Source organism: Sorghum bicolor, chromosome 6, assembly GCF_000003195.3.
Source record: "Sorghum bicolor cultivar BTx623 chromosome 6, Sorghum_bicolor_NCBIv3, whole genome shotgun sequence".
NCBI lineage: Eukaryota > Viridiplantae > Streptophyta > Magnoliopsida > Poales > Poaceae > Sorghum > Sorghum bicolor.
Genome location: NC_012875.2, coordinates 51,023,175 through 51,047,806, shown reverse-complemented (window position 1 = coordinate 51,047,806; position 24,632 = coordinate 51,023,175). Strand labels below are relative to the sequence as shown.

At 44.2% G+C, this 24,632-nt stretch overlaps 3 protein-coding genes across 3 annotated transcripts; 2 read left to right on the top strand and 1 right to left on the bottom strand.

Moving 5' to 3' along the window:
- Positions 5,061 to 7,992, top strand: LOC8054282 (phenylalanine ammonia-lyase). Its single transcript, XM_002448148.2, has 2 exons — positions 5,061 to 5,544; positions 5,900 to 7,992. Exons 1-2 carry the CDS (start codon positions 5,180 to 5,182, stop codon positions 7,644 to 7,646), a joined length of 2,112 nt encoding a protein of 703 aa, XP_002448193.1. The 5' UTR covers positions 5,061 to 5,179; the 3' UTR covers positions 7,647 to 7,992.
- On the top strand, positions 14,543 to 19,092 carry LOC8075936 (adenosine kinase 2). Its single transcript, XM_002448147.2, has 13 exons — positions 14,543 to 14,820; positions 15,472 to 15,525; positions 15,858 to 15,904; positions 15,989 to 16,020; positions 16,137 to 16,238; positions 16,335 to 16,402; positions 16,476 to 16,552; positions 17,179 to 17,276; positions 17,350 to 17,420; positions 17,924 to 17,990; positions 18,064 to 18,186; positions 18,395 to 18,455; positions 18,680 to 19,092. Exons 1-13 carry the CDS (start codon positions 14,729 to 14,731, stop codon positions 18,820 to 18,822), a joined length of 1,035 nt encoding a protein of 344 aa, XP_002448192.1. The 5' UTR covers positions 14,543 to 14,728; the 3' UTR covers positions 18,823 to 19,092.
- On the bottom strand, positions 18,927 to 19,929 carry LOC8054281 (auxin-induced protein X10A). Its single transcript, XM_021464124.1, has one exon. It carries the CDS (start codon positions 19,797 to 19,799, stop codon positions 19,404 to 19,406), a length of 396 nt encoding a protein of 131 aa, XP_021319799.1. The 5' UTR covers positions 19,800 to 19,929; the 3' UTR covers positions 18,927 to 19,403.

Here is a 24,632-nt window from a genome sequence, read left to right as displayed (position 1 = left end):
TTGTGGCGCAGTTGGGGAATAGCAGACCGTGGATTCCTGCGGGTGAATCACACGGACTGACTAATGAAACCAAGCGGCCCTAACTTGTTAGACGAACCTTTGAAAGACTTCATAGTGATCCCTGCCGACCTCCCTAGGAAGGGGGTTAAGAGACTAGCTACCTCGGGCGAAAGGGTAAATCATGACTCATGGGTAAAGATGTGCAACCTCTGCAGAGGGTGAAAAACTAGTATACTAGCCGAGCTCACGGTCAGGAGCGGCCTTGGGGATTCTTGCTGCGACGATAATGATTCCTATGTGTTAAATATGCTCATTATTTATTATTTAATGCTATACATTATTTATGTCACATTGATCATGAGATTGTGAGAGCTATACAATCTAGCTGCTATACTTGTGGAGTTCGACATGGACTCACTCTTGCTATTTCCCCCAAACCTCAGGAGAAGCTTAGGCTTGTGATCAACCAGTCAGTTGGATCCTGTAGAGTGAAGTTAATACCCGAAGTTTGGAGTTATCTTCCGTTGTTTGCTCCTTAAGGTTATCTCTTTTATACTAAGTACGTTATATAATTTATGCATTGTCTTTTGATATTACCCCTTATTTGTAGCTATATATGAGAATTGACTTCTAAAACTCATATATAGTGTATATCTGGTTTTGTCCTTAAAATCGGGTATTACAGATTCGTCTCGTAAATTACAGGTAAACTGTGCAATTAGTTATTTCTTATTTAATGTTCCATGCATGTGCCGCAAGATTCGATGTGATGAAGAATATGAAAAATTCTGCAAAATTCTTTGAGAACTAAGAGCATCTCCAATTGTTTGGAAAAATTGACTTGAAAAAAATTGTCATTTGGCAACTTGCTAAACCTTTTGGCAAGTGAATTTTTCATGTATCTCCAATTGTTTGGTAAATTGGGTTTGGTAAACATAAAAAAATAGGCCCACATATACCGGTCCAACAAATATATATTGAAGTCGATACATTTAAATTTATATTTCATCCATACATTTAAATTTATATTTTATCCATACATTTTAAATTTATATGCTTTATTTATTCGTTCACCGCATCTATGCAAAATCTGTCCCAGCATCTGGGTAGGACAGCAGCTGCCGGCCATGATTCTGCAGCGAATAATCATGCAGCAGCAGCAAATTTGTCGCCGAGAGCAACAACAGAACCTTGCAGTAGCAGAACCAATCAGCAACAGCAGCAGAACCATGCAGCAGGAGCAGCAGAACCAATCAGCAACTCGCGACCCGGGATACCAAGCCACGGCGAGCGCGGATAGATCCGCGCGCGAGCCCTTAGCAAGTCCTATTCCAAATCGTTGGAGAAGGAATTTTCTTCTTTTTCCAAAAAAAACAAGGATAGCAAGTCATTTTTCCAAACAATTGGAGATACTCTAACAAAGGCCTTCGTAATATCTAGATTTTGCTCCGTACAAACTCTAATAATCTGGTCTGGAAAATAACCATAACTCTAGTAAAATAAAATGGAAAAAAGTGACTCGCGTCCCTCTCGTTGTCCCTCCTCCCAAATCTTTCCTTTTGTGCGTTCTTGAGCATGTTGATCCATGTATTGTTGACCGAACATGCTTAATAGACGCCTGGTTACTCCTTCATGTTAAATTCGTAGTGCATCATGATTCGTAGATCGGGAACATTTCTTCCATTTAATCAAGAATAAAAGAGTACATATAGGTTTCCTAAACAAGATCTACTGCAAATATGAAAACGAAAATGGTAAATAGATTTGACCGTCGCTGGAGCCAGAGCCACCGTAGATCCACTGGCGTTCGCAGTGGCGTCGTTCGTTGGTGAAGCCATTGGATCCGTGTTGGAGATGTTCCTCGGTGACAACGCGGACGTCAAGGTGGTGTTGCCAGTAGCGGTGGTGCTTCCCGTCGCTGGCAGCGCCCCTCTCGGATCGGATTAGGTTTAGAATGTCAGTGGGGTGAATGGCTGTGCGGTGAACCTCGTACCTCGAGCTCCGGCCCCCCACCTTCCTTTATAGCGCTGTGCGGCGGAAGCCCACCAACCATGTAAGATTGGGCGCCTCCGATCAGGGCGCGAGAACAAGACCCCAAAGGCTTTTGGGCCCATTTGGAAAGGGAGATCAACTAACACTTCAGCGTAGCGCTTCCTGGCTCATAGTCGTACCATCTTCATTTCACTGTTTGAGATGGAAACAACTGCAAACTACCAGATCGATGTTGGTTAAAAGAGGAGATTAAGAACCCAGCAGGTTGGTAATAAGATGGGACTACTGCTGGTAATTTATTTTATCTAATTAAAAGTTTTAGTACTACTTACTTTAGTAGAGGTTTGGTGCAACGCTCTACACCAGGGATCGTCACGCTCACGCGGTGGAAACAAAAAAGCACGCGGCTACAAATTTGTAGGCCAACGCCAACTGCAGGTGCAGGCGTCTCGCGCGTTCCGAACCGACCTCACCCAAAACTTTTAAATAAACCCAGCTAGTACGTAGTTCCAACTTCTCAGTTGTGTTATAAGTATCTACTACGTACACTGTAAGCTGTAGAAATGGTAATACCAGGTGCTTTATTTACTGCGGTTTTCGATTATCAGTTGATAGTGAATTATATATTATTAGTGAGTGATGATGCCACATGCGGACATACATCAACCCGTACGTACGACGATTCATCACACAGCTTCCGAAGTTTTACATCAATACACATGCAATGCACCAAGTTGCACATAGTTTACACATGTGTGATATATGCACGGCCGGGATGGCACGCACGCACGCACGCATGCATGCATGTGCATGACACCACGTCCGCTCCATACAACTAACCCCGTTCTTGCATTTTGAAACAGGGGCGGGCGGGGGCGCATTAAACTCAGACGACGGCAACGAAGAAACAGAGGGCAGGGCAGGGCAGGGCAGGGTCTCTCCTTCTCCTAGTCCTATTGGTTGAACGAGGACAATTAGCTAGCTAGTGGCGCCCGATCGATCGATCGAGGTCCCAACAACCCCCTGTCCGTCTCGCGACAGCGAGAAAAGGGGATCGCAGCAGCAGCAGCAGCAGGATCAACATCAACAACAACCCCAGGCCGGCCCGCCCGTTGTTTCTCCCTTTTCATTCTCGGTTGGTGAGACCGGTGGATCCATCGATTTTGATCCCCGTCCGCCGGCGTCCTAGCTTCGGGCGGGCGAGACGGCAAGCGTACGTCGTCGTCCGCGCGCGTCAGCTAACGACGACGGTGCACCCAGCCGGAGGGAACGTGCTCCGGTCTGGACGTACGTAGTGGTGATCCAGTGGCAGCGCTGCACGTATACATGCGTCCCGATCAAAAGATCAACGTACGCCTCCGTGATATCACCGTGTAGAAATCTGGTATCCAATCCGAACCAAAATTTGGTGCCATATACCGCGGGACTCGTAACTCGTTGCTGCTTGTTTGACGTGACACCGCCACACCGGGCCGGGGTTTGGAAGGATCAGGGTTGGTGAGAGAGCGCATGCACCTGCAAATGTGACCGCTCGATCGCTTTCATTCTTTTTTTTTTCCTTACCCCTCGACCCGGCCCGGAGAGTATCACGGTATTACAGAGCTAAAAAAACAAGCATGGCGCATTAGTGCATGAAAATATGAACCAAACTGAAAACTAAAGAGTTTACATTGAAGAAACTAGTCTAAGGTCCGTAGGGCTTTGTTGCCTCAGATGGACGAGACAAATTAATTAAACACAAGACGTCGTGGCCAAACAAGACTGCTCGTAGTAAAACCATAGACCAACTCAATGCAAATAAGAATGCTCATAGCAAAACCATTGAGCAACCCAATACATACAAAAATGCTCATAGCAAAACCATAGAGCAAACCAAGAAGTCCCAGCAAAATGAATTTAAGTCCATGATGGAATACTGAAAGTTTTGTTCATCTCAACCTTAGCAATCTCTCTCTTTTCTCGAATCCACCAGGTGAAAATTGGTATCCATTGCTAAACCACCAAAACAAGGATGATCAATAAAGAGTGAGTTTAGTGGAACTCATCGTAGATTGTTGGGATGATGTTTTTAGCCATAAGAGATCAGAAGTGTTGATGTGAATGTAAAAGTACTTCTGACCTATGTAGCCAAAGATGCTGTAAAAATTCATAAAGCTCAAATATAATAACTTCAATGTAAACCAACGGTAACTCACTATGTTGATTGTGTGCAACATACCATTTCTCTGGAATGTAATAACTTTTCTAAGTAATATAAGGATATATTTTCTTAAAAAAAAACTAAATGGTACTATTAAATATTCATGTGTTAGGGCATGTTTGGATCCTTTGGTTTAAAGTTTAGTGGCGAAAGTTGAAGACTAAAACTTTAGACCATCTAATCATTAAACCTCCTTTTTGGAGCCACAAGTGCTAAAGTGATCTAAAGTTTTTAGTGGCTAAACTTTAGACCATGAGATCAAAAAAGGGCCTTTGTAGGCTATAAAAATAGGAGTAGCTCAGTTTTTCTTGCCGTATGTACTCACCATCATAAAAGCACAAACCTTGAGGTAATAAATCTATGACATTAATTAAAGCTCCTTTATTAAGCCTTAAACACTCTGGTGAAATTTAGTTTTTTTTTCTTTTAAAAAGACAGCATGGATTCGGCAACGATCAGACGGCGCCCGTGGATTAATTAATCAATCTGGTCAATGGGTTCTACGGCTCCCGGAGACAACAGCGCTAAGAGCTAGTCACGCTGTAGTTGGACTGCCTCCATCCCAACCTACCCTTCCAGGCCTAACCAACGCACACAAGATCAGACTTCAGTGCACCTCAGCTCAACAATGTCAATACACGGTCACCTGCACGCACATACTACTCTGGTATAGTGGTATGTCAATCAACAGAGAAAAAAAAAAGAATCTCACTCCAATCTCTGGGTCTGGGATGAGAGATCCACCTCCACCACACCACTCAACTCACCAACCCGGTCGCCAACTAACCCACCAACACCCGGCCTCACCCACCTAAACCCCGCTGCTACGATCGCTAATGTAATGCCACCTATATAACCTCCTCGCCCCCGCTCCATCTCCCTCCAAGAAGAGCTCCAGACTCAACTGCCCTCTCCCTCCCGAGCTCTTCTTCCACCACCACCACCGTCCGCGTTAGCATCACACGCATCTCCTCCTCCCCGGTCGAAATGGCGAGCAACACGGCCATCCTCGAGAGCGACCCGCTCAGCTGGGGCAAGGCGGCCGCGGAGCTGACGGGGAGCCACCTCGACGAGGTGAAGCGCATGGTGGCGCAGTTCCGCGACCCCGTCGTCAAGATCGAGGGCTCCACGCTCCGCGTCGGCCAGGTGGCCGCCGTGGCCGCGGCCAAGGACGCGTCCGGCGTGGCCGTCGAGCTGGACGAGGAGGCCCGCCCCCGCGTCAAGGCCAGCAGCGAGTGGATCCTCGACTGCATCGCCCACGGCGGCGACATCTACGGCGTCACCACCGGCTTCGGCGGCACCTCCCACCGCCGCACCAAGGACGGGCCCGCGCTCCAGGTCGAGCTGCTCAGGTACTAGCGTACTACTGCATGCCACTCTCATGACGTCTCCTCTGCTTACTTGTCGTCGCAGTAAAGTAGTCTGTCAGCGGAGTGGTTGCAGCGTCAAATGATTCATGTGACGAGTCACTGATGATGATGATGAGTGCCCACTGCCAACGACCGGGACCGACCGTCCGGTCGTTGCACCTTGCAATTGCTGCTGCCGATGATGCCTGTCATCAGGCAGCAGCTAATAGCTCATTAAAATTCTCGATACTAGATTCTATGAACATTTTGCATCCTACTCGTAATGACATTACAACTGACATTGCTCGATTTGTTTGTTTTCTCTCCCCTTCTGTCTGCAACGCATGCAACCAACCAGGCATCTCAATGCCGGAATCTTCGGCAATGGCTCCGACGGCCACACGCTCCCGTCCGAGGTTTCGCGCGCGGCCATGCTCGTCCGCATCAACACCCTCCTCCAGGGCTACTCGGGCATCCGCTTCGAGATCCTCGAGGCCATCACCAAGCTCCTCAACACCGGCGTCAGCCCGTGCCTGCCGCTGCGGGGCACCATCACGGCGTCGGGCGACCTCGTCCCGCTGTCCTACATCGCCGGCCTCATCACGGGCCGCCCCAACGCGCAGGCCGTCACCGTGGACGGGAGGAAGGTGGACGCCGCCGAGGCGTTCAAGGTGGCCGGCATCCAGGGCGGCTTCTTCAAGCTCAACCCCAAGGAGGGCCTGGCCATCGTCAACGGCACGTCCGTGGGGTCGGCGCTCGCCGCCATGGTGTGCTTCGACGCCAACGTGCTCGCCGTCCTGTCCTCGGTCCTGTCCGCCGTCTTCTGCGAGGTGATGAACGGCAAGCCTGAGTACACCGACCACCTCACCCACAAGCTGAAGCACCACCCGGGGTCCATCGAGTCCGCCGCCATCATGGAGCACATCCTGGACGGCAGCTCCTTCATGAAGCACGCCAAGGAGGTGAACGCCATGGACCCGCTGCTGAAGCCGAAGCAGGACAGGTACGCGCTCCGCACGTCGCCGCAGTGGCTGGGCCCCCAGATCGAGGTCATCCGCGCCGCCACCAAGTCCATCGAGCGCGAGGTCAACTCGGTGAACGACAACCCGGTCATCGACGTCCACCGCGGAAAGGCGCTGCACGGCGGCAACTTCCAGGGCACCCCGATCGGTGTCTCCATGGACAACGCCCGCCTCGCCATCGCCAACATCGGCAAGCTCATGTTTGCCCAGTTCTCGGAGCTGGTGAACGAGTTCTACAACAACGGGCTGACCTCCAACCTGGCCGGCAGCCGCAACCCGAGCCTGGACTACGGGTTCAAGGGCACCGAGATCGCCATGGCGTCCTACTGCTCGGAGCTCCAGTACCTGGCGAACCCCATCACCAACCACGTCCAGAGCGCGGAGCAGCACAACCAGGACGTCAACTCCCTGGGCCTCGTCTCCGCCAGGAAGACCGCCGAGGCCGTGGACATCCTCAAGCTCATGTCGTCCACGTACATGGTGGCGCTGTGCCAGGCCGTCGACCTGCGCCACCTCGAGGAGAACCTCAAGAGCGCCGTCAAGAACTGCGTGATGGCGGCGGCCAGGAAAGTGCTCACCACTAGCCTCGACGGCGACCTCCACAGCGCGCGCTTCAGCGAGAAGGCCCTGCTCACCGCCATCGACCGCGAGGCCGTGTACGGGTACTACGACGACCCCTGCAGCGCCAACTCGCCCCTGATGAAGAAGATCCGCGCCGTGCTGGTGGACCACGCCCTCGCCAGCGGCGAGGCCGAGAAGGACGCCAGCGCGTCCGTCTTCTCCAAGATCAACAGGTTCGAGGAGGCGCTAAGGGAGGCGCTGCCCAGGGAGATGGAGGCCGCCCGCGTGGCGTTCGAGACGGGCACGGCGCCGATCGGCAACAGGATCAAGGACAGCCGGTCGTACCCGCTGTACCGCTTCATCCGCCAGGACCTCGGCGCCGTGTACCTGACCGGCGAGAAGCTCAAGTCCCCCGGCGAGGAGTGCAACAAGGTGTTCCTGGCGCTCAGCGAGGGCAAGCTCATCGACCCCATGCTCGAGTGCCTCAAGGAGTGGGACGGCAAGCCCCTGCCCATCTGCTAAGCAGCAGGACGCCGCCACCGGCCGGCGCCGGCGCCAAGAGGCAAGAGGATCGAGGAGGAGATCACACCGTACCGTATGCGAGAAAGGAATAAAGAAGGGAGTATTTTTCAGTATTCTCAAGGCTTCATTTCGTTTGCGATTTGAAGTTGAAGATTATTATTATATGTTGTTGTTCTGTGTTCGTCCTTTTTTTGTGATTGTAGCAGTGATCCGTGCAAACGTGTATTCTGTCTCTGTTGTTCTTACCTTGCTGCCATGTCATTGGCCATGGTCTGCCACTCAGCTTTTCTGATCTGTAATCTACTTATTTTGAAGTAAAATGCACTACTACTATATTGAGTACGTACATGGGCTCCTCGCTCTGTCGCAATGTTGTCTCTTCTGGTTACGTCAGGATCACAATCTATGGAAAACTGTTTAATTTATCATTAGGACATCAGCCCAGCATAGTTCATAGGTTCTATTTGGATCATGGGTCTGTTTGGATCATCGGACTAAAGTTTAGTCCATAGTTGGATAATTGGCTGCACGTTTGGCAAGAGAGGTTTAGAATTATTGATACTGAGAGTGACAGAAGTCCTCTCTCGCGTGATCTTGCTGGGCTGGGCGAAACACGATTCGCTATGCATCAGATATTCAGATGTCCATCAGGATATGGTCCCCAAAATGATTAGGGATTGGCTGTGGTTATTGCTGGTATTAGAGCAACTCCAACACTACCCTAAACTTCACTTGGCAAATTTTGGATTTTGCCAAGTGTAAAACTCAAATGCCAAGTGAAAAAAAGAGGCTTCTCCAACAGTTAGCTATTTTTTTGGCAAATTTGGACTATCTTGTGATTTCTGAAAAAAATCAGAGGGACTTTTATGCAAAAGTTGCAATCTATTTAAGGCATGCGCGCATGCTGAATGTGTGGGTCCCACCGCGTAGGCAGGATGCCAAGCGCTCCCAACGCTCCTAAATTTGAGCCAGTTGGCCCTCTTTTTGCCAAGCATCCTATTTTGCCAAGTGCATATAGGGTAGTGTTGGAGGAGCTTTTTCCATGTTTTGCCGAAAATTAGGATTTGCCAAGTGCATATAGGTAGTCTTGGAGTTGCTCTTATGTCCGAAGGATGTAGCTGTGGATACCAAAATATAGATTGCTAGTCTAGTGGCCCGTTTTAATGTACTATTTCCAAAACAAATCTGCTAACAAAGCATCAATGAAACGAACAATAAAATAACCTCCACAATGCCTGAGTTTCACCTTGACGTTTCCTAGGCTGGGCAAAACATTTAATTACTGCAAAATGATTGGATCACATGCAAGATGGTGAAACGATTTAGTCCTCGCTGAGGATTTCATCCCGTTTCACCGCGTGGGAAACAACGCCCGCGGAGTTTCGCCATGGTGAAACTACTTCCTTCTCTCTCCTCTTCGTTTAATGCAAAAAGTATAGTTTTACTGACATGACGCTCTAATAAATGTGTATGACATTCTGATGAAAGCCCCACTGAGACTATACCGGTATATGTACGGAATGTTTACTCTGTTTCTGATAAAAGATTGTATGGATAACCACAGCTTGACAGCTACATATACCTGTGGGTACAGATGCTGATAGGGATATGAACTTCTACCAGCTAGCTACCAACGACTCCATCCACACCCAACCATGCTCGACTGCCTGCACCTACCAACCACGGGAGTTCTCAGCACGCATTGTACTGTACAAGTACAGTACGTAATAAATAAGAGATACAGGGGTTAGCTATTTCTTTAGAATACGACAGAGGTTAGCTATATAAAATTACGTACTTTTCAAATGAACAAACAAGTATATAAAATTATTTACCAGTTCAGTACGTTCTTCGTTTTCAGTCTTGGGACAGGAAACGTTATCTGAAGAGATTCATCAGTCAAGGGGAAATATATTTGGGCACGACTTGTCCATGTGTTTCTTATCTAATCACTGTAGATTTATATTGTTCCGGACCGTTAGTAGTCATCATTGAGGCTATGTTGTTTTGGTTTAAACTAAGTCTGGCTGATCATCAAAGTAAACTTTGACTGGCCATGACAAAATCCTCCATCGACTGAAATGGGCAGAGGAACTGTATTTAACCATATCCAACATATGTGATATGCCTATACATTCAGCTGGCGCGCCGTTGACTTGTAGGTTGGAAGTCAATGTCTCCTTCTTCGATGATAGAACCTTTTGTTTTTATAACAGAGGTAAACTCGTATAGTATAGAAAGCACAATATTCAGTTATAGACACTTGACAGAAGCTGGAAGTACCAGCTAACCAAGGTAGCACCAAAAACAGAACTAACAGCCAAATTGCACGACAGCTACCGTAGTACTGTAGTTCGATCACCAACGCAAGAACTCGAGAATAACGAGCACCACCTGACTTGATAGTGCATAAGAGAAATAAGCCACATTTGGCCTATCCAATGGAAAAACAAAAAGGTATGGGCGGATTGGACTGCTCTCTGTGGAAATTCTTTCAGCAATTACATGGTCAAAAGAAACGAAGGATAAAGCTCCAAGGTCACCACATTTCCGAACACACAGTTTCCTAGCGACAAAACTTAGAAACAATGGGCTAATCAGAAAATCAGCGAATACCATAAGCTAGTTAATTAGATTCAGAGGTAGTGTGATTTCTTCTCACATGTTTGAATCAGGGCGGCAGCTTCGTATAAGCGGATGATGATTTTGATCGAGCAGGTTAGTACAACTCATCGGTGCTGATGCAAGTACTCTCTCCGTTTTTTAATTAGATGTCGTATTAGATTTGTCCTAAATCAAATTAACATTTGTATCTTAAATATTGATCTAAAAAAATTATATATATTTATGTTATAAGATTGTGTTTTTAGATTTACTATGAGAAATATTTTCATAATGAGACTTTTCGCTTGAGTTTATTTGTGTTTTTTTCTCACAACAAATCAACGAATAGTATTTTCAGCCATGACTTTTCAGACGAGCGGCTCATAATATGATTTATATGTTGTAAATTATAATGTTTTTAAAGATACGGTTGGTTAAAAATACTAAAATTCGACTTAGGATAAAGTTAACATGACATGTCAAAAACAATGGAGGGAGTAGGTTGGCACAAGTTTGTATGCATTATATATAATGAAGTGTCATCTTTGTGAGTCGTTTGACACGTAAAAAAACACGCATTAAACCTACTAGTCGTGCACGTGCTAGCTAGTCGTCCACGTGCTAGCGGTCAGTCATGAGTCATGAGTCAAGAGTCATGCATGTGATTCCATCGATATCCATGTAATGTAATCCTGAACGTAACGAGAACGACCCCGTCCTAATGAACCCCACAGAATTCTGCTTTCCTTCGGGTAGACGGAAATGACCAAAGAATGATTCATTTTAATATATACGTGCTCTTTTCGTTTTTAAATATCTGTCTTTTTTAATTTTCAAGAAATAACTTTAACTAAATATATATAAAAATATTAATATTTATAATACATAACTATATCCTTAGATAAATATTTAAATTTAGTTTTTAAAATAAATTTATTTAAAAATATAAATGTTGTGTGTATTTTTTGCAAATTAAGTCAAACTTTTAAAATAAAAATCTTTGGCGACAGTTAATTGGGGACAAAAAGAGCACGTGCCAAATCAAGTTGGTAGTTAGAACATGTACGGCAAGTTATACTTGGTATATGCTGCAAGACGAAATGACCAGAGAACGATTTCTTTTTTCAATGGTATACGTACGTCCGTGCCAACAATGCAAGTTGCATTATTTCTTCGTTTGGCATTGCACGTGCTTGCTATCCTAGTCCGTGGTACTAGACACCCGTCCGTGAACAAATGGATCAGCGACGATGCGCGCTGACGACGCTGCCACGACAAAGAAGCTAGCCGACGGATAAAATATACTCCCTCCGTCCACGAAAGAGTCAATTTCTAGAGTTGTCCTAAGTAAAAATTTTTAAACTTTGACCAAATTTCTAGAAAAAAATACTAAGATTTATAGTATCAAATTAGTATTATTAGATTCATCATAAAATATATTTTCATATAATGTGTATTTTATATTATAGATGTTGTTACTCTTTTCTATAAAGTTAGTCAAACTTTAAAAAGTTTGACTGACACGGATTCTAGAAATTGATTCTTTCAGGGACGGAGGGAGTATGGACCAGTTGAAGGCATGCATCCCCCTATACAATAAGGCCTTGTTTAGTTGTAAATCTTTTGTTTTGGTTTTAGGTACTATAACATTTTTATTTTTATTTGGCAATTATTGTCCAATCATAGATAAACTAGGTTCAAAAGATTCATCTTGTGATTTACAGACAAATTGTGCAATTAATTTTTATTTATATTTATATTTAATGCTCTTTGCATGTGACATAAGATTTAATGTGACGGAAAATTTTGAATTTTTTTTAGTTTTTGGTGAACTAAACAAAGCCTAAATATATGCTACTGAGTACTACCACGAAAGATTCTCCAGTTTCGTCGAACTGTGGATGATGAGGGCGTACGTCTTGCGCGAATTCGAAGTGGAGAAACAGGACAAAAAGATCCAGCGCTGGTAGCTGTTGGATGGAGATGGAGCCGCGCGCGCTTGCAGGTGCAGCTCTGAAACTGAAACTGGTAGGAGTACCTTTCAACACATGCATGTGATGTGAGACGTGGGGGTTGGCCGTTGGCATGTTGCTATTCCGATCGATCCGGCCGTAACGTACTAACGTGCATGTGGAAGGCACTTTCGAGCGAGCATGCAGCGCACAATCGCCTCGCCTCGCCGTGGTGTGGTGTTGGTGCGCCGCAAGGCTGGCCAGATTGTATCGATGATTCCCAGAGTTTATATGCACAGGGATGACAGGATCAACGTACTCTGTCGATCTGTTTTATACCAGTCAGGAAAAAGAATCGCGTGCATCAGGATACGGGATAGATCAGTAGTAAAAACCAACAAACGGGCTGAGATCTGAAAGCCGCGCCGGCCGTTGCAGCTTCAGGTTTATCCTTATTAAGCAAAGCTATGAGAGAAGGCAGCTGTCGTCGTCTACCAAACAAAGCCCACCATAGGCCCTAGCCCCTACCTGGACATGAAGAGGGACTAGCAGTTACTAGTGATGGATCATGTGGAGGACCAGCTGACGGGAATTAGCTGGTGCGTGTCCTTAGCTTAGCTTCCTGGCGAGAGAGGTAGGCGTGAGGAAAATGAGGAAAGCACCCGTTTGACTTGCAGCTCAGATAGATGTACGTGGATCCTAGCTAGTGTGTATGGCTCATGCATGGTCATATGGATATGCATCATATCGCTGCACCTGCGGAAGTTGGTTCCAACCACCGCTCCACTAGTCAACCCATATCCTCGTCGTCGGCTGGTGGTACTGTTGAACTCAACTGCTGCTAAAGCAAGAATGCATGGGATCGCTCAACCAAACTTATGCCACTTACCACCGCGCATGCATTAGTTGTAAGGATGAGGATAGCTCTTCAAATGGATACGGTTCTTCTCTACTGTAATGAACTAAATAAAAAAATGAAGAAAAAAAAATTGTTTATTTACTTCATTTAGGTACACTAAAGAAGATGAGACAATGGCCCGATTCTATATTACCAATAGTTTATTTTTCTAGGTGGGTCGGATTGAATTGGTCGGGTCGAACGGCCATGAGAAGCATCAAAACTCCTGATCTCAAAAAAGAGAATGAGGTGTTTTTTATTCTGCAAATGTAATAATCACAATGAGATTAAAAATCTGAACAACACTTCATTTTTTAATTCGGAATTCAGATTGTAAATCACTATCTACGGAGAATGAGAGAGAATAAATTCGAAATATATAGTGCAGGCCCAACAAGGCAACAAGTAGTAAACACGCCAATTCCAATTTAGTGGTCATTCGCTGCTTTTGTGCGGTCCTGGGTTTTCTTTCCTTTCCTTTTTCATTATTTTCATATTGTTAATCTACCTATTTTTCTTTTATATACTATGAAAAAGTTTCTTAAGTTGAGGAGTTTGTCTTCATATTTTTTTTAAAAAAAATTTGATGGATAAATTGTGTATACTTTTGGGAAAACGCTGAACAATAAAAACTTTATTTGTATAAATCATGTTATTCACAAAATTTATTATATAAAATTACGCTTGAAAATTTATATCGAGAGTTGGCTTGTAAATACCATATAAAAAGGTTTCATGATGAGTTGTCTACATAATTTACCAAAAGCTATATTCAAAGAGTTGAGTGTAAAAGTTTTGCTGATAAGTTTTGTCCTATTTAATTCTGTAAATTTTCAAAACTGAAATTTGAGAATATAAGTGTTTTTATTAAAAATAAAACTTAGTTTCTTTTTCATCGGCTGTGTAATTGTTAAGGCCTTGTTTGGATGTAGTCGGATCTACATCAATCCACATGTGTTGATGTGGAATGGAGTGAAACTTGAACTAAATTCCACTCCAATCCACATCAACACACATGCATTGAAATGAATCCGACAATATCCGCCTAAGGCCTTGTTTGGATGTTATCAGATTCACCTCAATCCACATGTGTTGGAGTGGATTGGGGTGGAATTTAGTTCGAGTTCCACTCCAACCCGCCTCAACACATGTGGATTGATGCGAATCCAACTACATCCAAACAAGGCCTAATTGGTTTCTAATTCCGTGGACGTGATTAGAACATAACATAATCCATCGGAAATTCTGGGCCGGTCTCGTTTACGGGTCCAATCCACCGTGCTATAGCCCACTGTGCCCTTGGGCGATGTCGCGTACGATACGTGGGCCGAGTGGGGCAGGTGCTAGAAACTGTGACACGCGGTGACACCTTACCGGCGGCTCGCGCGTGCGTGCGTGGCGCAACGTTGTTGGGCCGGCGGCACGTGGGCCTGTGGCATAGGCAACCCGGGTTCTCTCCCTCTTCCTTTGCCCTGCCGACTGCCGCCCGTGACGAATAGCTCAGCGAATTCTCCGGCCGGCGCCGCCCCGTGCCCCCGTCCGTGGTTCCAGTTGCCGAACTCGCCCGTCGCCACACGATCTCTCTCGCTCCGCCGACGCCGCGCTCGGCTTCAGCTCGAGAGGAGGAAATGGCCAGCAGCGGCTACGAGGGGATCCTCCTGGGGATGGGGAACCCCCTCCTCGACATCTCCGCTGTCGTCGACGAGGGCTTCCTCGCCAAGTACTCGATTCCTCCCCGATCACTTCTCTCCTCGTCTCACGATCTCTCAACTGCGCCTATTAATTGTTCTAAGTTTCAGTATGTAATTTTGGCAGTGGTGTGATGCGGGCTCGACCGCTCGAGCATCACCGTTCTGTTATATCCAACGGCAGTTATTGCCTTATGGGCGCAGGATTGCGGGTTCTAGATTTTTTCCCCCTCTGAAACTCTGAATCTGAACAACCAGTTCGTAGCATGCAACTGAAATAACCAGCAATACCCGAGACCGGGAGCGCCTTAGCGAAGCTAATCTATTAGAAAATACTACTGTGCTAGTACTACTGTCAGTATCACTACCATTCTCATCACTCATCAGTGTTCGCTTGGGCTCACTTTGTTTGCTTGCACATCGTATTCCCTTCTCCGCCACCTGCCTTAGCTGGGGTCCGCGAAAAACATGTCTTTAATCATGTTGCTTCGTTAGAACGATGTGTGTTGGATTAGGACAGTGTTTCTCGGTTGCCTTACTCTGAGTAGTAGTTTTTTTTAAGATAAAGGAAGAACGATCCGGCCTCTGCATAGAATGCATATAGCCATTGTTCTGAGTAGTTAAGCTGCAGCTGAAGTTATTTCGAGCTAATCAACACGTTTCTCGCTCCACCTGTGCTCTAGGTATGACGTGAAGCCTGGCAATGCCATTCTTGCCGAGGACAAGCATTTGCCAATGTAAGTCTCGTTGCCCCTTTAGCTTCCCTTGCAGTTTGAAATGTTGGTTACTTGATGCTGGTTTGTCCTGAATGGAGAATGGAAAACAAATCCTTGATATTGTCGCAATAAGCGCCCATGAGACAGGGGAGAAACATAGTAGGACTTCTAATTTTTTTAGAAAGCAATTTTTTATGTCCAGGTATACATGGCTTGAGGTTAGTAATTACTAATTAGTAGAGTATCTCAAACTGCCTATTCCTGATGTCATAACAAAAATTTCCTTATATGACTATAAGCTGAAATTTATCTCAAATATACAAATGGTGACCTGTGTTTCTATGTTCTGGCAGGTATGATGAATTGGCTAGCAAGAGCAATGTTGAATACATTGCTGGAGGTAATGTTAGTGCACATGCATGAAGTACTGCTTCATGATTCATTTTCTCTCTTCTTCTATTTATTAACTGTTCTTTTCTTTCAGGAGCCACTCAAAACTCTATCAGGGTTGCCCAAGTAAGCTCTGAAGAAAAGTCATAACAAATATTCAAAGCTATTAGTCTATGACCAGTCCTAATTGGTTACATCTACTCATAATAAAACAAATCATAACAATCCTGATTACTTTTCAGTGGATGCTTCAAATTCCTGGCGCAACAAGTTACATAGGTTGTATTGGGAAGGATAAGTTTGGTGAGGAGATGAAGAAAAATGCACAAGCTGCTGGTATTAATGTAAGTTGCAAGTTCCTTCTTTATTTTTTTTCTTCTTCGTGATACTTCACCTCATTGCACAACTAACTACTATAACCCTGCCATCTATTCATCCAGGCCCATTATTATGAGGATGAGAATGCTCCAACAGGCACATGTGCTGTCTGTGTTGTTGGTGGAGAAAGGTATGCTTGCTACAATGTCTTCACTTCAACAAGCATGTCTTAATTTTAATCAGTCCCTAAAAACTGTAAACAGGTCACTTATTGCTAACTTGTCTGCTGCAAACTGCTACAAGTCTGAACATCTGAAGAAACCAGAGAATTGGGCACTTGGTAATGCAAATAGACCACAGAGCAGCTTTAAGAATTTCCACCATTATTTCTCTTGATACAAATACTGTTCATCGTGCTGTTTGGACTTTGGACACAATGGTACTCATATGTTCTTCTTGGAATTGCTCTGGTCGAGTGGTTGTCCATTGTGCTCTGAGAATGACAAACGTCGTTTTTTATAAGGTGACAAACATCTTTGGATAGTCAGTTTAGCACAAATGTCTCCAATTCTTCTTCTTATTTCTCTGGGGGGTTATTTATGTACTATTGTAGTACAAGTGGACAGGTGGTGCAAACAATTGAGACAATATTTCGGTTCCCACCAGAAAATCTAGCATATTACGTAGTAATGAGCATCCAAACATTTTCTTTACTGTTTTCTGCACCATTTTTCTTTTGATTTTTTGGTGTCAGGCATATCATAGTTCTCTGGAGCAGTGCAGATGCAATAGCAAAATTGCACCTTGTCATAACATTAGTTCGTTTGCTAGTCGACCACATAGCCTATACCCATCTATGCAAGTCATTGCTTGTGGCTTCTTGCATAACATCACTGCTACTTGTTTGCACTCGATACTTTTGTATCATGGATTGTGTTTACTGATTATGATATGCATTAATCATAGTTGAGAAGGCAAAATATATTTACATTGCTGGATTTTTCCTTACGGTGTCCCCGGATTCTATTCAACTTGTTGCTGAGCATGCTGCTGCAACCAACAAGGTAAAATTATGCTAGTAAAAGAAAACCATCTTTGCTAATGTTGTCTGATTTCCATTGGTTGCAATATTTCTAGGTGTTTATGATGAACCTTTCTGCCCCCTTTATCTGCGAGGTTTTCCGTGATGCCCAAGAGAAAGCTCTTCCGTAAGTGCTGGATCTGGATGTGTAGCTTTTCTTTTCTCGATTAAGTAGATACTCCCTGAAAGAATCAATTCCTAGAGTTGTCTTAAGTGAAACTTTTTAAACTTTGACCAAGTTTCTAGAAAAAACCACTAAGATTTATGGTATGAAATTAGTACCATTAGATTTTCCATAGAATATATTTTCATGAGATGCTCATTTTATATTATAGATTTTGTTACTTTTTTTAATAAAGTTAGTTAAAACTAAAAAAAGTTTGACTGGCACGGATTCTAGGAATTGATTTATTTGGGGACGGAGCGAGTATCGTTGTATTAATAGGATAAAGAAGTTTGTTTACAACCGACCAGACTGTAGTGGTGACTTTGATGTGTAATGATGCTGTATTTTCTGACCTTTATTTGAACATGTTCAGTTTGTGGAGCAAAGCTTGTTTCATCGTGGTGGATGTTAGGTTTTCCAATTTTTCTGTACTATGTAAAACCTTATTATGTTGCCAAATATAGGTATGTGGACTACATCTTTGGAAATGAAACTGAGGCGAGGACCTTTGCTAAAGTTCGTGGTTGGGAGGTAACTACTGATATGTCTTGTTATTTTCACTAGGTTAGTGAAATTCTAAAAGGTTCCCGATGAAAATTTTCAGACTGAGAATGTTGAGGAGATTGCTTGGAAGATCTCTCAATTACCGAAGGCTTCAGGAACACACAAGAGGATTACTGTGATCACTCAAGGTCGTGATCCAGTAGTTGTGGCTGATGATGGAAAGGTAAATCTCCTGCTTACAGTGTCCTGCATTTTTACACTGACTGTTGTGACATTTGCATTCTGTTAAACAAACATCGATGTGGATTATTTACAGCAACTATAAGTCTTCATAAAGTTAACATTCACATCATTTTTTGTTTATTGGACCTTGGCTACTTGAGACAAATGTTTATCCTAGTTCCTGTTATTCTTAAATACTATGCTTTCAGGTGAAGACTTTCCCTGTGATCCTCTTGCCCAAGGAGAAGCTTGTTGACACGAATGGTGCAGGTACTTGAAACGCAATAGTTTCCAGTGGAGTAATATCTCATTGTTACATTGCACCTTTCTTTTCTTTGTGTCATCCTCTAGCTACCATAACAAACTCATTAAATTTGTGCCCCTCAAACAAAACACCTGCTTGGTATACCAATACAAGAATATGATGCCACATGTTTTTCATGTTTATGTTTTGCATAAGTATTTGTTCCTCAAGCTTAAGCATTATCTGGCAGGTGATGCCTTCGTTGGAGGCTTCCTATCTCAGTTGGTTCAAGAGAAGAGCATTGACGAGTGTGTCAGAGCTGCCTGTTACGCCGCCAATGTTATCATCCAACGTTCTGGCTGCACTTACCCTGAAAAGCCTGACTTCAACTAGACCCATCTAAAAATCGAGAGAGTTATAACCATACTTCTATAGGCCACAGTCTTATGGCATCTGATCTGTATAATTGATCGTATCAGCAGATTCATCTTGATCTATCTGCGGTACATTCTGGTGTCACCTTACAGGTCAAATGTTCATGCGTGTAAGCGTGTCATGTCCACTTTACAAGTGCATGCGTCCGTCAACTCTTGCAAGGAAAACTGCTGGTTGTAAGTTGAGCCATGAAAAATACTCGAGGCCACAATATGGGCCAAAAAAAAAGCAGTAATACCCCTGCCCCTGCACTCGAATGCGTGCATGCATCTCCTGGTTGCAGTTGCAGCAGCTAAAACAATTCAAAGCACCTTGCGGTGCATCCTTGAAAAGTCGAAGCACAATATGGTTATGGTCTTATGGACCACTGGAGCTAACTGCTAGCATCCTCTACAGTCTACACCCTATAAACAGGACAAGCATGTAAACATGCTCGACTTTTGGAACATCTGGAACAGAATTACAGAACAAACAGGGCAGCCAAGTCGAAGAATTCAACGACGAGGGCGACCGACCGACCGGCCGGGGCGGTACCGCGGTCAGCTGCACAGTGCCAGGCTCCACTCTCGCTCGGCGTCGACATGGCAGAGGACGGCGAGGAACATGTCCTCGTCGCAGGGGAGGCACAGCCTCGTGTCGGCGGCGGCGAAGCCGTACTCGTCCCGCGCCCGGTCGAGCAGCTCGCGGAACAGCGGGTGGTCGAGGGAGGACACCCTGACCACGTACCGCCTCAGCTCCTCCCCGACGTACACCACCGTGTGGCCCTTGGGCACGTCCCTGGGGATGGTTTCGCCGTCGCCGTCGAGCTGTGCCCACCCAGCGGCGCTGGCCGTCGCCGTCTCAGCGGCGGCGAGTTTCTTCCACGCATGGAGGAAGGCCTTGAGATTGAGGAATCTCCCCTTGGACGACCCTGCCTTCATGCTGCTTGTGAACATGTATGCATCCAAGTGTGTGTATGTGGCAGTGTGGTTGGGCGTAGTATATATATATACACACAGCAGACAACAGAGGGTATGCCTAGTTTGCGTGGATTGTTAAATACTGACGGTTTGGCCTCAAGGTTTGTGCTCTCTCTATATACTGTATGCGTACTATGCAGGTCGTTAGGGGGTGAGCTGGAAAGGACACTTGAGTGATGCATGTGTGAGAGGAGAGGTTTGGATAACAGCTCGAAAAACAGAGCATCGTTTATAGATGGCATGCACACGTAGGTCTAGGTAGCTTGCAGCCATGCAACTTGCTGCTGGTTCTCAACAACCGTGGGGGATTCCTCTCGTCACACGCATCGTTGTGTGGGCAGCTCTTCTTGGACGACGTCATTTTTAGCAGCTTGTAGGAATACTAGCTCGTTCTCTCTGACGTTCATTGGTCATCTCGAAGAAGAGGAATAAACCACGTTCAGCATCAGCCCGATCGAAGACATCGATCGATAATGGATGCATGTGTGCACACACTAATAAAAAAAACAACTAGAGGTTGCAAATGGGACACATGTAAAAGGCCAGTATTATAGTCATGCTGCAATGAAGTGAAGCTGCTGCACTTATGTTGATGGAGAAGTGTACCGGAAACAGACCATGCATTGGGGTCAGCAGCTTTGCATGACGCCGGCCGGCATGTGTTGACCACATTGGCAAGGGCCAAGGCCCGCCCAAGGGACGCCTACGGATGGAGGCATTGGCAGCGCGTACGTACACGTAGGTACTTGAGGCGTATGGAGATGGTATTGGCGCCGTAGCGGTACGCGATCGCGTCCTTTTGTCCTCCGCGCGCGTCTTTTCGTAACTACGACTAGAGTAGAGTAGCTTTTTATCTGCTCGGGTCGGGGAGGAATGAAGTACGTACGGGCAAAGGATTCCTGCAAGTACACACAGAAGAATCTCGGCCTTGTCTCGATCTCTGTCCAATAATAATGGAATGGAAGGGGAAACGAACTCCGCCTCGAAGTTGGCAAATGGAGTTAGATTCTTGCACACATGACATTGCCTGCCTCTTGAGAGGAGAGGAGGATAAGGCCGTTCGGCTGCGGGAGGCACGGAGAGCGACGGCGGGATGGGTCACTGCGGCTGCGGGCGGCGCGGCGCGGCCTCATTGGGCCGGGCGACGACGGCTTTCATGGCGTTGGAAAGGCGCATGTTCTGGAGCTGCTCCTCACTGTCTGGAGCCTCAGCTCTGATCAGCAGCAGAGCAACCACAACCAGTCGAACGGTCAGCTAAAAACTTTTTGTGCCATGGTATTAAACGTTTGGACACATGCATAAAATATTAAATATAAATTAAAAAAATAATTACATAATTTACATGTATTTTGCAAGACGAAGTCTAATTAGTTCATGATTGGACACTAATTGCTATAGTTACAAATGTGCTACAGTATCAAAAACTTTTCTTTTCATGAACTAAACAAGGTTGCAGCTGCGGCTGCGGCTTGTGTAGATTATGTTTGGTCCCCTAACTAGTTTGGAAAGAATCACCGCTTCTAAACATGGGTAAACTCACTCCATTGGAGCAATTCATCTAACAGGTGCAAGACAGCCACCTCCGTCGTCGCCATGCCATGCCTGCGACCTTCGTCGCTCTCGGTCAGGAGAATCTCCTTATTTGTATGATACCTAGCCCCAAACTCTATATAAGGACAGTCAGGGCACCCATTCCAACGGACTCTCTCGACATTCCATTCATCCATCACACGCCTCTTCCACCATTATTGCACCCCCATTGTAAGCACAAGTGAGGAACACGCAAGTGATCATCTTCGAGACCGGACGTAGGGCTCCGGTCTGAACATGTATAAATCATCGTGTCTTTTGGATGTTGCTATCATCGTTTTCTTTGAGTAGCGTGATAATCATATAAATTTACTAGCTTGTTTACAAAATACCGACATTTCTAGAGTGATTTTGTTAATGGGGCAGTGAGATTCACCTATCATTTGATCTCTTTATATATCTTATATAAAAAAAGCATGACTTTTACAAATGAAATCGTATGAATACAAATTATATCAAAGTTGTAGAACTCTACATGATCTATAAATTTATAATTGATATTTTTTTATTTAGCATGTTTTAGATGCTCAAATGTTTTAAATTATCAATTTTAAAATTTAATTTTTGAATTTTTTAAATGATCTTGAATATTTTAAAATTCTGAAGGATCTAAAAGTCATTGATGACAATATGGCCTTGTACTTGACAACCTTTTAATTACCTATACCTATCAAAATTAAGTGAAATACCCATAATTGTAGCAATTTTATTTCTATCTGTAAGATTATATAGAATTTTAAAGTATGAGGTCATTTTAAAAAATTCAAAAAAATAAATTTCAAAATCTAGTAGCTTAAAATGAATATTTGATCCTCTAAAATATATTAAAGAAAAAGCTTATCAACTACAACTTATCGTATCGAGCTCTACAACTTTAAGAGAAAGTTTGTATTCATACGACTTTAAATGAAGAAGTTATGCCTTTTCAGAGTTAAATGCATAAGCTCTGAACTTCTCATAGGTATCACTTAGGTATACAAACTTTGAGAACATATTTGTGGATCTCTAAACTTGTTCGGTGGTAGACCATACGCCCCTAAACTTGTTAAATGGTGCACTATAGGTCTATTTACTATGTATCATGCCGACCACTGTGGTATACCACTAACAAGTTGAAGGATCTAGAAATATGTTTTTAAAGTTATGTACCTAAGTGACACCCGTGATAAGTTAGGAGCCGCTTATACATTTTAACATCGTTTTTATATAAGACAAGTGGTAAGTTTAGAGGCTGCTCATACATTTAACACCATTTTCATATTAGAAAAAAAGAGAGATCAAATGACAGAAATAGCCAATGTTAGTATTTTGTTTGATTTTAAAAGTTAAAATGTGTGTTTTGCTTTATATTAAAGTTTGGTGGCCTTTCTAATTCAGCTGCCACTACTTGAGACTTAAGGGTTGGGTGAATCGGACTTTATTCTTTACCCATCCAGCCTTGCAGACTAGTTGCGCCATCGCCCACATTTGCTACTATTCTGCTATTGTTTTTTTTACAACAAACAATCAGCAGCAACGTGCTGCAAGTATGAGTACATTGTTCAAGTCCACAGAATGTAGAGCTTGTAAAAGATTGCACTGGTGCACATGATGCTCATAGGAGCAAGAAGATTCAATTTAAGTTCTGGAAGGCTGAGTCTGAAATGGCTTGTCTCGCCAGTGCATCTGCTGTGGTGTTCAGTCGCTTATCTTGAAGATCTTGGACTCTGTACTTCTTGTGTGATTGGAAAATATTTGTGTAAAATGTTTGATTCTCTAATCAGGAGGATTGGATTGATCCATTGTATTCGGGAAGTGAACCAACTGTTCACAGTCCGAGTTTATGTTGCTGAGGTTCATGCTCTCAGCAACAGTAGCAGCAAAGGCGAGGGTTGCAGCCATGAGCACAGAAGTACATCCAGAGAGCTTTGCCTTGATGTAGATAGTTTGCGTCAGTTGGACCTGCATTTTAACAAAATGAGAACTCCAAAACTGGCCTGTGGGGGCAGCATTGATGGTTGATCCGGGAGAGTGGATGCATCAACATAACATCTGATGCCTTAAAGTACAGCCGGTGTATACGCCTGTGGCAAAACCATGTCCAGTGAGAGATTGGGCGCTATAAGCATCCGTATTTTGTTCACGCACGCAGTTGATTGACCCGGCCCTGGCACAGACGCTCACGCACGCAGTTGACTGACCCGGCCCTTTTTTTTGTTCTTTTTTTCCTTTTTTTTTTTTGCCAGGGAGCAGACACCGCGTAGGCTTAGCCCACTGTTCGGGGATGGAGACATCAGTGACGTCCGAAATTTTTTGTATTTTTATTTGATAAATATTATCCAATCATGAAGTAACTAGACTTAAAAGATTCATCTCGCGATTTATAGGTAAACTGTGCTATTAGTTTTTATTTTCGTTTATATTTAAGCCTTGTTTAGTTCTTAAAAAATTTTGTAAAATTTTTCAGATTCCCCATCACATCGAATCTAGACGTATGCATGAAGTATTAAATATAGACGAAAATAAAAACTAATTACACAGTTTGGTCGGGATTGACAAGACGAATCTTTTGAGCCTAGATAGTCCATGATTGGACAATATTTGTCAAATACAAACGAAATTGGTACTATTCACATTTTGCAAAATATTTTGCAAGTAAACAAGACCTTAGTGCTTCATGCATGTACCGTAAGATTCGATGGGACAGTGAATCTTAAAAAGTTTTTGGTTTTTGAGGTAAACTAAACAAGACCTAAAGTTCAATTCCTTTCGCATCAAACTTTCGGATGCTAATTAAAAGAACTATAAATATGAACTAATTATATAAATAGAGACTAAATATGAGCTAATTATAAAACTAATTGTATAAGTTGAGTCGTGCGATGCACTCCTTGCGGTCTTATAAATCGGCTGCTGTCACGAGACTCAAGACCATTCAAGATTGAGACCTGGTGAGGGTTTTTATTCAAGCAAGCTTTTTCATTGTCCAGCGAAACGAACAGAAGTAAAACTGAACCACATGTTATACCAGCGCCTTGCATGGCGACTGTTTCAAAGTTACGCTGTCACCCTCAACTCAGGCCTTGTTTAGTTCACTCTGAAAACCAAAAATTTTTCATGATTTTCCGTCACATCGAATCTTATGGCACATGCATGAAACATTAAATATAGACGAAAACAAAAACTAATTACACAGTTTAGCTGTAAATCACGAGATGAATCTTTTGATCCTAGTTAGTC